At 53.2% G+C, this 13,210-nt stretch overlaps 1 protein-coding gene across 1 annotated transcript; it reads right to left on the bottom strand.

Moving 5' to 3' along the window:
- Positions 1-5,951: 5,951 nt before the first annotated feature.
- Positions 5,952-6,561, bottom strand: LOC112883965. The gene is made up of 3 exons (XM_025949241.1): positions 6,293-6,561; positions 6,142-6,232; positions 5,952-6,053 (listed from the first exon to the last, which is right to left on the bottom strand). Exons 1-3 carry the CDS (start codon positions 6,559-6,561, stop codon positions 5,994-5,996), a joined length of 420 nt encoding a protein of 139 aa, XP_025805026.1. The 3' UTR covers positions 5,952-5,993.
- Between the last annotated feature and the right edge of the window lie 6,649 nt (positions 6,562-13,210).

The raw sequence follows: 13,210 nt of genomic DNA, 5'->3' as shown, positions 1-13,210 counted from the left end.
ATTCACACAGAAATGCCATCCGTCCTGTCGGACTCACTTTTCAAAACCACACTTTATCCCTCCCCACACACACGCATTTTCTTTATAATCCAGGCGGTCCAAGTATGGGTATTTCAAGCAAGGGTGGCTATCCTACCAGGTTTCTAGCACGCAAAACCATGCAATTTTATAAAATAGGCCACTGGGTTGTGTTTATAAAACTAGGACAGAAACATGCATCAAAGGGCGGAATTGAACTTGCCATCGTCAAACTCTTGCGAGAAGTCCTGATCGAAGCACTGTCCTTCGGGTTCGGGGTCGCAGTACTGGTCCTCAGTTGCTTGGTCGCGGTCGGGAACCTCGTCGTTCACTCCGTGTCCTACGACGCAAACAAACAGACACACAATCAAGCGAAAGAACTAAAAGCTTTTACCGATAGGCTTGAATCGGAAATAATTTAGTTACGGAGTTAGGGGTGGTATCTCTAGGTGGTTTCTTAATGGCATGGCTAAAACTATACTAGAAAGGGTGTGGTAAAGTTTCGGATCAATCGGAGGTTGTTTCGCACATAAAATGACGAGCCAAAGATGGTTTCAGTGGTTAAACAGGGGTTCGAGGGCTTGTTCGTAAATATCCAGAAAGAGTGTGGACCTATTTGTAAATTCTAGAAATATTAGGGGGGCAGTGAAAAGTGTGAGGGGCCTATTTGGAAATAAAATTACATAGTGGGGGGGGACTTAGTTTGAAAGAAATAAAATAACAGGGGCTTTTCTGCAATGCATACAAGGGTGGAGGGGCTCTTAACTAAATGGAAAGGAAGGGGGGGGCTAAGGGCAAAATTGCCCCTTCTTCTTCCTCCCCTCACCCGTGAAACAGAGGAGGGAGGGGGAGCTCGGGCCGGCCCCAAATCCGGCGGCCTAGGGCTCGGGCGGCTCGGGCACATGGGGGAAAAGGGAGAGGGGAGCGAGGGGGTCCCGTTCCTACCCTCTCCTTGGGCGGGGGCGGCGCGTAGCGGCGGGCCGGCGTGGGGCAGGCGGCGGCGGCCGTGCGGCTCGGGTGGCGGCGGTCTGGGCGCGGGAGAGGAGGTAGGCAGGGGCGGCGCAGCTTGTGGGGAGCGGGGGGCTGCGGCCGGGCCTATTTATAGGCGGCCGGCAGTAGGGGGAGGCGGTGGCCGGCGGGCGGCTCCACGGGCGGCCATTAATGGCGCCCGTGGCTTGCGGCGGGGCACGGCCGTGCACAGCCGTGCACGTGGGGGGGGGGGCCGGGCGGCGGTGTGCAGCACAGAGGGGGGGGCGCGAGCGGCGAGGCGGCACAGGGGAGGCGCGGGCGGCGAGGCGGCACAGCGGGCGGCGGCGTGTGCGCCACGGCGGCCGTGCGGCCGCGCGCGTGCGCCAGCGACGGGCGGCACGGCGGGCGGCGCGGCACGTGGTGCACGCGCGGGTACGGGCGGCCGGGCACTGGCGCGCGCGAGGGGAGGGGGGCCGGTGGCCGGCGCGGCGGGTGCGGCCGGGCATGCGCGCGGGAGCAGGGGCTCGGGAGCAGAGACAGGGGAAAGAGAGGGGAGAAGAAAAGAAGAGGGAAAAAGAAAAGAAAGAGGGGAAAAAAGAAAAAGGAAGAAGGGAGAGGGGAAAGAAAGGAAGAGAGAGAGGTTGGGAACAAGAAAAGAAAAGAAAAGAAAGAATGGGAGGGAGAGAAAGGAGAGAGAGGGGGAAGGGCGTGTCGGCGCCGGTCGCGGCGGCAACCGCGGCCGGTCGGCCACGCGCGCGCGGGGATTCGCGCGCGGCACGAGGAGCGCCGGCGCAATTGCGGCAGCGGTCGCGGCCGGTCGGCCACGCGTGCGGGATTCGCGCGCCGCGCGAGAAAGGTCTTGTGCCGGCGCAAATTGTGGGAAGCGGTCGCGCGTGATCGTCGTGACACGATAGCGAGGGTCGAGGCGGTGCGCGTGGGGGAAGCCGTGCGTTGTGTGGCACAGGGCGGGGGACGTAACGCGCGCGTGTGCAAAGGGGGTCAGGGTGTTACGGTGAATCCATTTTTAATCGGAACCTTTAACGCGTAGCTTAGGCTTGAAATTCTTAGGGCGTTACAAGTTTGAACCAAATCTTGACAGCCCTGTGTGTGTCTTTTTGATATTTGTAAAAGAAAAAACTCAAACCCGGTCGAGACCCCATTGTGCAATGTTTAACAAAGGGTATGCCTTGCTCCGAAAGCTGATCGGTCAATGTTGTAATTTGTAAGCCCCATCACTATTGTACGACTGCTATAGGTGCAGGCAAGATTGAATGCGGACAATAGTAAGTTCAAGGTTTCTTGGTGTTCTTCCGGTACTTCAAGTGTAATTTTGGTCTTGTCGAAGGACTAGAAAGCACATGAGACCATGCGGGTGCCGCTCTCCCAGGCGACTAGGAGGGCGACGCTCGCCGCCGCCCACTTCCCCCCTCCACGCCGCCGCCGGTGACCGTCTGGGCGGAAGCGGTGGCCTACGGCTGACCTGGCCGCCTCCTTCCGAGTTGGGGAAGGGGTGGGGGAGCTCGCCACCTCCCCCTCGCTCTCTCTTCCCCCCACCTCCCTCCCCCGTCCTCCAAACCTGGCTGCTTTTTGATGCTCACAGCCGGCCGTCAAAGCCGAATCAGGCCTCCCTCTCACCGAATCTGGAGCCCCCCGAACCGGATCTGGCTGTCCCCGACCGTCTTCGGCGGGCACCGTTGGGGAGGGGGGCGCCGCTACCCTCACGTCGGCTCGCCTGCTCGTGGTGCACGGCCGCCACCGCCACCGCGGCCCTCGCACCGGGCTATCTCACGGCGGCCCTTCCTCTCCATCCCGCCTGCTGGGTTGGGGGTGTGGGTGGTTTGGGGTGTGTCTTGGGTGCGCCGCCGCCTCCCTAGTGGCCGGTTCTGCGCATTCGGGTGTGCGTGCTGCGCCTCCTCCGGTGATCCCTCGCCCCCTTCTGCCGCTTGGTGGGTTGGTGGCGTGGTCTTGGCGCGCCCTTGCGGTCGTGCCCTTGGGGGGGGGGATTGTGGCGCTCCGATGGATCCTTCTGCTCTGGGGTGGGAGTGGTGGGGCGAAGGCGAAAGCCTAGGGACTGCTTGCAGGCCAATGATGGCGACGCCCTCGGGCGCCGTTTACGTTATTGATGGCGTTATTTTTTTCCACTTCCCTCCTCTCCGGTGTGCTTTTTCAGGTGAAAAGCTTTACAACATTGGTCGGACAACGAAGGCGCCTATGGTGTCGCTCCCTCCTTTGAGGCGATCTTGGAAGCTCTACTAGTTGCCGATGGATTCGATTCACCTAATCCTGGTGGTGGTCGTCACCTCCTCTCAGGGAGATCCTGCTTTTGTGCCTGCCTTCACCATTTTTCATCCACCTCATCCGGATTGTGTAGGTCATCGTGTGGCGGATGCTTTGCCGCCTCTCTTCACTGGCGGATGCTTTGCTGTTGTCGTTGTACTGGTTGTTGATCGTTTCGGGCGGATACTTTGCGGCCTTAGTTTGTTGGTCAGGTGGATGCTTTGCCACCTTCAAGTTTGGAGACCCTTGCATCCCTGACGTTGGTGCATCGTTTAGCAGGTTCATTTGTCTGGTCACGTCTAGGTTTGTCTGTTCGCGTGTGTCCCCTCCTACGTTGCTCTTGTCGTTCTTGTTTTGGTGTTGGGATCGTCTGTCACTTGCTTTGTGATGCTTTGTAACCGCTTTAATAGCCTTGCGTGTTAAGGTTTGTATCGGTCGTATTGCTTTTCTCTTAGGCCCCGTTTGGATCGCTTTATTTTAAGGAATTAGAATCTACTTAACAGAGTAGGCTATTTGTCTAGGAATGTGGCATTCCACAACTTTCCAAAATAGATATATATATAAGCTTATCTTAAATTCACGGGATGGGAGATAGAAATTGATTATGTATATCCTCATGTTATGTTTATAAGTACAACTTATAGCACACTCTTCGATTTGCTTCTCTATAATAGAAGTGCACTACATAAGTATCTCTCCGATATGGCCAACAATAATATACAAATATATTACACATACAACTATATTAGCTTAATTAATTTATATCTAAATTATGATTATTAGAATGGAATTCAATTCCAAGGATCCAAACAATGTCTTAATGAAATACGTGCTTAGGTACGTTCGCGATTTTTTTTTATTTTGTCAACATCATTTTAATTTTGTAATTCTACTTTTTTACTTTTCACAAATCAATACGATTTTGCCATTAATATTTGCGGATTTAACTTTATTTTAATCGTTAACTAGGTAAAATTGTATTGACGTGCGAACAGTAAGAGGTAAAATGATAAAATTAAGAAAACGAGAGTAGAACCCCAATTACAGTTCAGAGTTAGGACAAACCAAAAGATAGGGTCATTAACGCAGGAAAGCAGCTTCTTGCGAGGAAGTGCCCTTGCTCGTGAATCATAAATGGCGGCAACAGTGCCGACGCGACGGCACAGCCTCGCGCGCCACAACGAACGCACGCGCAGGCCCTCGCCATGCCGAGCACAGTGGCTTCGCGCGAGCACGGCCGCGCCTGCTGCCTGCACGCGCGGTCACGTACCTACTCCCGCCATGGCACGCCGCAGCGGCGCGGCCGGTCGTCATGGACCTCATGGCATGGGCGTCGACGAGCAGCGAAAGGTGGCGCGCCGCGCGTCAAGGCGAGTTGCTGCAGCTCACTGCGTGGCACAGTGCAGCGCGGTCGGCCGCGGTTGATTTTAAGGCCCTGTGGGCTGTGGCCACCTGCCAATCTGCCCCGGCCCCGCGTGCTGCTCGTCCGACCCGCGCATGCATGCACAGGTACAGCGACTGTGGCGCGCGTCAGGGGGTGCTGAGGGCTCGGCAGCTCTTGCTCGGGCTCGGGGGAGCTAAGCAGCAGTAACTGTGTCCCGACCCGAAGCCCCCACCGTCCTCTGGCTGACGACGGGGCCGGGGTGGCTTGTCTCGTAGCTGTAATGGCGTTGGTGCGTGAGAGGCTCTCGCCGTGGGCGTGCCTGCAATGCACTCTATCTCAATGCAAGGCCGCGCAGGCGGAGGAGCAAAACGAAGGGTGCAGGGGATCGGAACGGGACCATGGGCCATGGGGTGGGCGAACGGCCTGGCACGGCACCACTCTTATCTCCACGCAAGCTGCCAAGCTGTTGTGTGTAACACGAGAGAGTGAAGAGACCTGCGTCGCTGCGTGGTCTCGTTACTTTAAAGGAGCTTCGATCGGACAGTAGCCGAAGGAAGGAAAGGTAGGTCGTAGGTGCCAATGCGGCTCTGTTCCGTCAGTGGGCCATCACTGCGTGCCACGCACTGATGGCGTATCCCTTTCACGGGCGCTCGTACCATCGATCAGCGAAAAACGCATGGCCTGCTGGTTCTCGGGCGCGCGTGCTACGGTAATCGGTACGAGTCCGTCAGCTGCAACTAAATACTGATCAGAAGCAAGCAGATGATCCCAATCAGTAGAAGCCTCAACGCGGCAGCTCGCATGGCGCACTGCTGCTGGGGGGCCTGCTAGCTGCGTGCGATGCACATGCATGCGCGCTGACACTGCTCGACGCGCACCGCGCTGCCACTATCTAGAACTGAAACACGCTGCACGCACGCTCCTGGCCCGCGTGCAGCCAACCGTGTGGCACGCGCCGCCGCCGCCGGCATGGATGCGCAAGTGATGATGCCGAAGAGTCGGAGCACTACACGTTCACGGGATTCGCCAAGAACGAACTTGCAAGTTTATTTTTGTCATCAGCCGCGCAAACACCACATGCGTGACAGCACGTTCGATTGATTCCGTAATTTTACAAATGCTCGAAGTGATATAAAGACTTCGAAATTACACATTCAGTAGCTTGATCTCAGATGAGCGTGAAGCACCAGCACCAACGAAAAAGGCAAACAAAAGTTTTCAAATAAAGAAGACAAAAGGGCAGCAAAGAAGAGTTCTGAGAAAATAACACACGACGGAATGCTGCTACTGCTACCACTAGTACTCCAGGTTATATGCCAAGGGTAGTCTTGATCTCTCGTCCGCTTCAGGCGATGCAGCCGAGGCCTCCCAGGCAACCCATCCACAGGCTCCTCGCCGCTCTCTTCTGCACGCATCAATTTTCAGTTAGACATGACCACATGACATCGATCGTTGCAAAGAAGAGTACTACTTGCTTCGGTACGAGCACGTACCTGCCGCGGGCGGCGGGTGGAAACGACGAACTCCGGCGACGTCACCTGGTACAGGTCCTCGTCCACGGGCCGGACCACCCTGCGGGAGGCCCTGGCCGCCGGGCGCGCCACCACCACCAAGTCAGCCCCGGCGGGCTCCTCCCTCACCCGCGCCGCCACGGCCACGCCGCCCCCCTTCCCGCTGCAGTACTGCGGCCGCTTCTCCTGCGTCCTCCTGGCCTTCCTGGGCGCCGGCCTGCGCGGCGGGGGCGGCGAGTAGCGGAACCAGGCGTCGCTGCGGGCCTCCGCCGGCTCCGGCGAGCACCACCACTCGGCCGCCCGGGCCGGCTCCAGCGGGGCATCGTCCGGGGAGGAGGGCGAGCAGTGGTAGTTCCACTCCCCGAACGCCGGCACGTGCCGCCGCCTCGCCCTGCGCTCCATGACTTTGCTTGCTTGTCGCTGCGCTGGGTGGCTGCTGGTGGTGGTTGTGGCTGTGGTGGGGAGTGGAGGACGGCCGGTGTCTGGACGCGCGTATTTATAGCAAGAATCGAAGCATCGGCGCAGGGAGGAACAACGCATGCATGGCAAGTGGAAGCTACACCGGAGAAAGAAGAGGAGAGGAAGCATTGGCAATGCCAACGAGCTAGCTAGCTGGGGGCCGTGGAGTTATAGCGGAAGTGGGAAAAAGGAATGAGAGGGTGCAGTGCCGTGCAGTGGTAGCTCCTACCACCGCTGTGGCGGTGGCACAGTGAACAGTGTGTGCGGCGTGGTAGCAGCTCTGCCGAGCACCATGCCTCCATCACTGGGCATGGCGGGACAGTGCCGCCTGCCGCGGCCGGCCGGCAGCGGAGACCAGAGACGAGCTGAGCTCGCGCTAATGGAGGCATGGCCGCATGGGCTCGTGCCTCCTGCTGCGTGCACTGCGCGCGGGCACCTCATGGTCGTGGAGGACGATCGACCGGCCGGGCCGGCAGGCTTTTCGGCGGGGGCGTAGGGGCCCTGCCCTGCCATGCTGCTTCTTGGGAGCAGCACGTATTATTTGGGCATGATTACATAAAAAAAAAGGTTAAAAATTGCTTCTGGTCAGAAAGTGTTCGACTACTCACCACTGTGCGCAGCCTGTAGGTATGTAGTACGACTTGGCACTGTGCAAGTGTAACCACGCACGGGGTCTCTAGGAAGCATGACAAAGCCTGCACCCACGTGCCCGTTTGGCTGCCTGCAGAAGTTGTAGTCAAGTAGAGGATTGCGCTGCAAGTGTGAGGATGGCCACAGTGCGATTGTTTTTTAAGGACAGAGAAGGTCCTTCGCGGCTTTTTGCCAGCTAATAAGGGCTCACAAGTAGTCCAACTTGAGGAAATGCTAAGATTAGCTTGAGGGCTCATGTGTGAAAGATAGTGCGTCAGGTTTCAGAAACGGCGTGGAGGGGCCGCGGCCGGGGTGGTCCACAGGAATACTTTCTGCTCCCACGGTTTCGGTTTCGGTTTCGGTTGGTCGGAATAATACGTCCTTTTCGGTTTGGGTTTCTCTCTCTATATGGGAGTACACTACTCTTTCTCACACATGCTTGGCTGGGTGGGATTTCTGAGGCAACATTCAGACGACCAGGCACACCAGTACACCTTCTCACGTACTTATCGTTAACAGCGGAGGAGGTTAGCGAGCACTCGAATCCCGTCCAAGTCTGCAACGTCACTCCATCCATTGTTGTACGCACGCTCACGAGGTCAGAAAACATTAGCATTCTTTCACTCGCAGAAAAAGAAACATTAACATTCTTCGTAATGCATTTCGAAGTGGATGATGTGGCAGATCGATCGTGCAGCTCGATACGCCATTGGCGCAAAATGAGAGTAATGCTTAGAGGCTGTTTGGATCCCTGTGCTTAATTTTAATCCCATCACATCGAATCCAAACAGCTCCTTAACCTTTTTTTTCTCAGGCGAGGCATTGCAAGCCGACCCGGACATTATTGATGCTTGGACAGTCCCGACGTACGTGATGCCCCCAGGGCGGGCCTAGGATTTTGAACATGGTATTCAAAATCTCAATGGGGTAAAAAGTTTTTTTTCTGCAATCTAAACCCACTACAACACGAAATACCCTATAGCTACGAATGTCCTGCAACACAGGACCTATGCGTTGCTCGGTTCTAGGACCCAACCTCCCACCTCGTTGCCTTAGATATTTAGACGTGCAAATAACTCCTCTTCGTCTTAATCGGATCAGATACGCAGGGCCTGGGGCGTGAAACCACCTCATCGTCCTCCAGAGTCCAGCCGCCGAGTAGATGCGAGCACTCTGCTGCCTAATGTGATGAGGTCCCGGCCCTATCCCTTCTCTTCCAGCCACGGTGCCATCGTCTCACTTCGATCGGCAGCACCTTCCCTCTCCGTGATCAACACTGAGGCAGGATCTTGCAGATCCGAAGGTGGTGGCTACAGCTAAAGGCGGCGGCGGCGAGCTCCTTCTGTCGCTCGCCATCAACACTGAGGCAGGGAGGCGGCGCGGTCAAGAAGCACAGTGCAGCGGCGGCCGGATGTATGGAATTGATGGCCTCACCAAGTCGTCATGCCCCTCTGCCGTCACCCAATCCAGGTTGGTGCCCTATTCCTCTTCCGATCTGCATGATTAGTCAACCTAATAATGAAGGCGGCAGTCAGAAAAGGGATGGCTCGATGCATTCAGCCTCCTTCCTGATTCCCTCTTATATCCGATCTTATCAGCCCCTGGCCCCTGCAGAAGCACATTGGGCACTTCAGCATGAATGTGTTTGTATAGAATTTTTTCCCTACTTAGCATTATCAATTCTCAGAAGTATGTATGAACTTACAGTGATGCTGTAGCAGATCTAATTACCTCATTTCATTTGTTTTATTTCTATACTGTACCTTTGCATGATAATTACAGTACACATGGTTCAGCCTTTCCTTTTACTGAGATTCATGGAAAAGTGTAGTGACTAGGTGAAAGCATTAATATATTGCTTGACTGAACAACAAAACTAATTTACAGACTGATCTTTATTTTCTCAACTCGAATTTAGATGCTTACAATTTTTCTAGTTTACTTCTTAACTCAATACCAGCAGTTTACTGTTTGACATACTAGGTTGAACAACTTTATCTTGGCTTGCCTACATAGCACTAGTCAGAATATTGAAGTAATCACACAGACTAAGAGTGTTTTCTTATGCAGTGGTGCAGGAACTGAGGCTTATCTAACCTGTATTTAAGTAACCATATGTGTGAGTGTGACCTCCTATTCTCCTGGTTATCTCTTCCATAGTTTTTTGTTATATTCAAATATGCAATCCCCTGTTTGATGCTCTGCAATCTTTAAATTATAGTTCCACAGAATCAGTACCACTTTAATGTATAATCTCAGTGTGTCATTCTTAATTAGAAATTAGAACAAAATACTAATACATGAAGTCTGTTTTTCTAGCATTATAGTTCAATAGTCACATGCAACTAACTTGTACTACTTACTAAGCATATTGTCATTGCAGGTCCAAAAGTCAGTTGATTGTTTCTTATTTATGGATATCAAGAAAAATATTATTTGGCAGATTGATTGCAGTAGCAAGATGTTATGATTAATAAATGGCTGAATGTTTCTAGAGTTTCACTTTTGAGCTGCATATGTGCACCGTGTGACTTGTGTGCACAACATATCTTCTATTGTAATATACTGGAAATCATGTTATTAATGGAATATATATGCTCTTTTGTTATCTTATTGTTCTCTCTTGTTATGTGAATGCAAATTTAGATGTCTCTGAAAAAGTAATTTGGGTAAACCGAGTACAACAACAGGACTAAGACTCTGCGAAAAGTATTTGCTCTATTATGACTACCAATGCATATAAGCGTTGTAGTATTCCAATGTTATCCGTTACTACTTTCCAACACTTATGGTTATGAGTTAACAATGCATATGTATGTGTTGCGATAGACCCTTGCAACGCCACTTCTTGTAACACATATTAAAAGCGTTGGTATAGACCCGACCAACGTTTATTTGGACATCTTGCAACATATATATGCGTTGCAAAAGGGGTGGTTCTGTTGTAGTGACCTTGATTTTGGCCTGTATAATTGATTATAGCGTCAGATAGTGCAAATTGACTAATTGTGTAATATATAGAAGTACTGCCAATTATATCTAGGAAGTTTATTCTTCTGCCTTATGAATCTGACATTTTTAGACCAATAAACGAGTAACGAAGCATATCTAAATTTTAGAACGACAACAAACTTGAAAAGAAGGAAGAAGAGCAAACCTTAATCATTCCTTTTATTTTCTTTTCATGAAGATGCCCCTAGCTACTGCCACTATAAAGCTAGAAAACCAAACAAAAACCTTGCAATCATGGTGGACTATAACCATGAAGAGCTGAATATGCTACTAAAAATAAGAGAAAGAGAACGAGTTATCTTAGATGGATCAGCCGCAACGACCAAACCAAACTAATTAAAATGGCAGGCTTCACAATCTCATCTCTACTATTCCAATCGGAGCAGACAACTGAACAAATGAAACAGGATTCAAATCGGAAGCAGCGAATTAGTGCTTTTGTTGAGACGCGCTGGCTCGCTCGCGGCTCGCAGTTAGGCTGCCGCCGGCCACCGCGGAGGTGCGGAGCTCCCGCGTGCCTAATGCGCTCGCTGCTCGGCTGCCGCCGGCCCCGGGAGGTGCGGAGCCCCTGCTGGCATAGCGTGCGTGCGTGCGCTGGGTGCTTGAAGCTCGCCAGCGTTGCTCGGCTGCCGCCGGCCACCGCCTCCCGGCGTGCCTAGCGCGTGCACGCGCTGGAGTTGCTCGGCCTCCGCCGGCCGCCCTGCTCTGGGAGACTGGGAGCCGTCCTGGCTCTTGGTTTGGACCCTAGCGCTGAATTGGGCCATTGGGCCGTCGGGTACTCGGGTAGAGGCGGGGGAGATGGGACAGTATCGTTTTTGGGCTGAAGGAGAGAACGAGATTGACAGGCCTGCTATTACGTGTCTTTTTCCATTTTTTGAATACATACACATGTTGTGCATTATATGTATAACTTTTTTTGCTAAAATAATAGGTATTCAACTGAATACCCTGAATTGAAGTTCAAGTGGGCCCGTCATGCGCCCCAAGGACCAGCACTGTGTACAACGGCAGCATGCGGAGCGTACACAGGTGCAGGCCTCGCCATGCCGCGCTGCGGTTAGAGCACGGGCGTGGCCGTTGGCTGGCGCCAGCAGCAGCTAGCACCTCCCCGCCGCCGACCAAAGATCCTGCGCGTCAAGGGAGGAGCTGTACGTGACGGGCCGAGCGAGCAATGGAGCCGGGATTTATGCCCCCGCAGGCAGGCATCGGCTGATCGGCCAACCAATCTGCTGCTGCTGCTGCCGAAAGCATTGGCTGTCCGAAGCCGAACGCATGCACGGCTGCACGCACGCATTTACTCCTGCTCCTGGTCCGCGCGCGGCGCCGCGGCAGCACCTGTGCCGGCGGCCAGTGTGCCTCCGCCTTGGGCTTGGTGAGGCTAAGCAGTAGATCTCCCCAGTCCCCAGTCCCTACCGATGGTGGAACCGGCCGTGGGCGCAGCGGCGTCCCTGCCGCGCCCGCGTGGGCCTCGCCGCCGGCGTGCTTTTCGGTTTTGGAGAGCACGGTGACGCACGCGGTGCAGGCGAGCAGGAAGAAGATGCAGGGGACGGGGACTCTTGCAATTTCTTCCCGGCCGTTGTCCTACTCCTAGCTAGTACAGCGGATAGCCTCACGCCCTCACGTATCCCGACGGCGCGGGCGGACGAGTCCAATGCAACGAACGCTGCAGCCTGGGTCGCCATAAATTTGGAGCGATATTTATTTCCAAAAAAAATTGACCGGTAGAGTAAAAGCGCACGCTGCAGGCGCGCACGACCTCTGGTCGCGCTCCTCTCTGGTTCCGGCCGGCGCGCACTGTGCGCCTCAAAGCCGGCCTCCGGGCCGGGCGCGGGCACGCGCTGCTAGTGCTACTCAGAACGGCAGCGGCCTCTGGTTCTTCTATTTCTTTACAGCACTGGTTTTTTTTTGGGGGGGGAGGGGGGGGGGGACTTGTACGGCCTCTGCTTTTTTTCTCAGGGGTTCAGATTTGTTGCACATCTCTTACCTCTTACCTTGTACCTCCTAAAAGGTAAAAAGTGTACCATGGTAGATTTAAAAAAGTACTTATTTGTCTTGTTTCAAACTAAGTACATTTTTCAAAAAGTACTTATTTGTTATATTATTTATACATATGAGGTGGGCGATCTTACCTATTTATTAACATTTTCATGAACTTTACTCTCCTATGTACACCCTCAAACAAGGAATTACACTCAGAATGGTGAAACAGATGAATCAGCCCCATAGCATCTTCTCTGTAAGAGGGCAACAAAGACGAAGTTAGATTTGGGTAATCAACTCTTTTCTTCCTCCTTGCAACAAAATAATAAAAAACTCTCTCGTTTTCACAAAAACTTACAAGCTACTGGCTAGCTGCCAAACTGAATTTCCTGCCGTTTCCAATGGCTCCGGAAATCTTCATGCTAATAAAGCACACAAAATATTCTTCATATGCCAGCTAATAAAAGACGAGCTTATACATAGGGAAAAGAATGGACCTACCAACCAATGATTGTGCACTTTGCAGCTGTTAGCTAGGTAATTGAAACCTTATAGCATCTATTAGTTCGTTGTGATTTTACAAGAGACTTTTGGAACTACCAGCAGGGTTGCAAAGTGCTATATTATTGGGATAATTCTTTGGAGATCTTACAATCATTTTAGATACATCTCCGTGTGTCCCCTTCTTCATGGATATTATAACCTTTACGGTGGATAATACTATTTAGATAGTGCAGAATAACTATATCTTCGACAACATAGCAGCCGGTGCGGTGAAGGTGGAAGAAGAGGTGGCGAGCTAGGGCGCTGGAGATGAAGTACCGGTACCAGACATGGATGGAGAACTAGGAGAAGGTGAATGCAGGAGGGGGTTGCCTAGTTTTTGAAGTGCATAAGAGACGGCCGGGTGGGTGGCTCAGGTGGTGGAGCGGTGGCGAGATAGGTAATGGAAGGAGCGGAGGGGTTACAT

Source organism: Panicum hallii, chromosome 3 (assembly GCF_002211085.1).
Source record: "Panicum hallii strain FIL2 chromosome 3, PHallii_v3.1, whole genome shotgun sequence".
In the NCBI taxonomy this organism is placed as follows: Eukaryota; Viridiplantae; Streptophyta; class Magnoliopsida; order Poales; family Poaceae; genus Panicum; species Panicum hallii.
The sequence above is the reverse complement of the archived record's forward strand: the minus strand, read 5'-3'. Positions and strand labels throughout refer to the sequence as shown.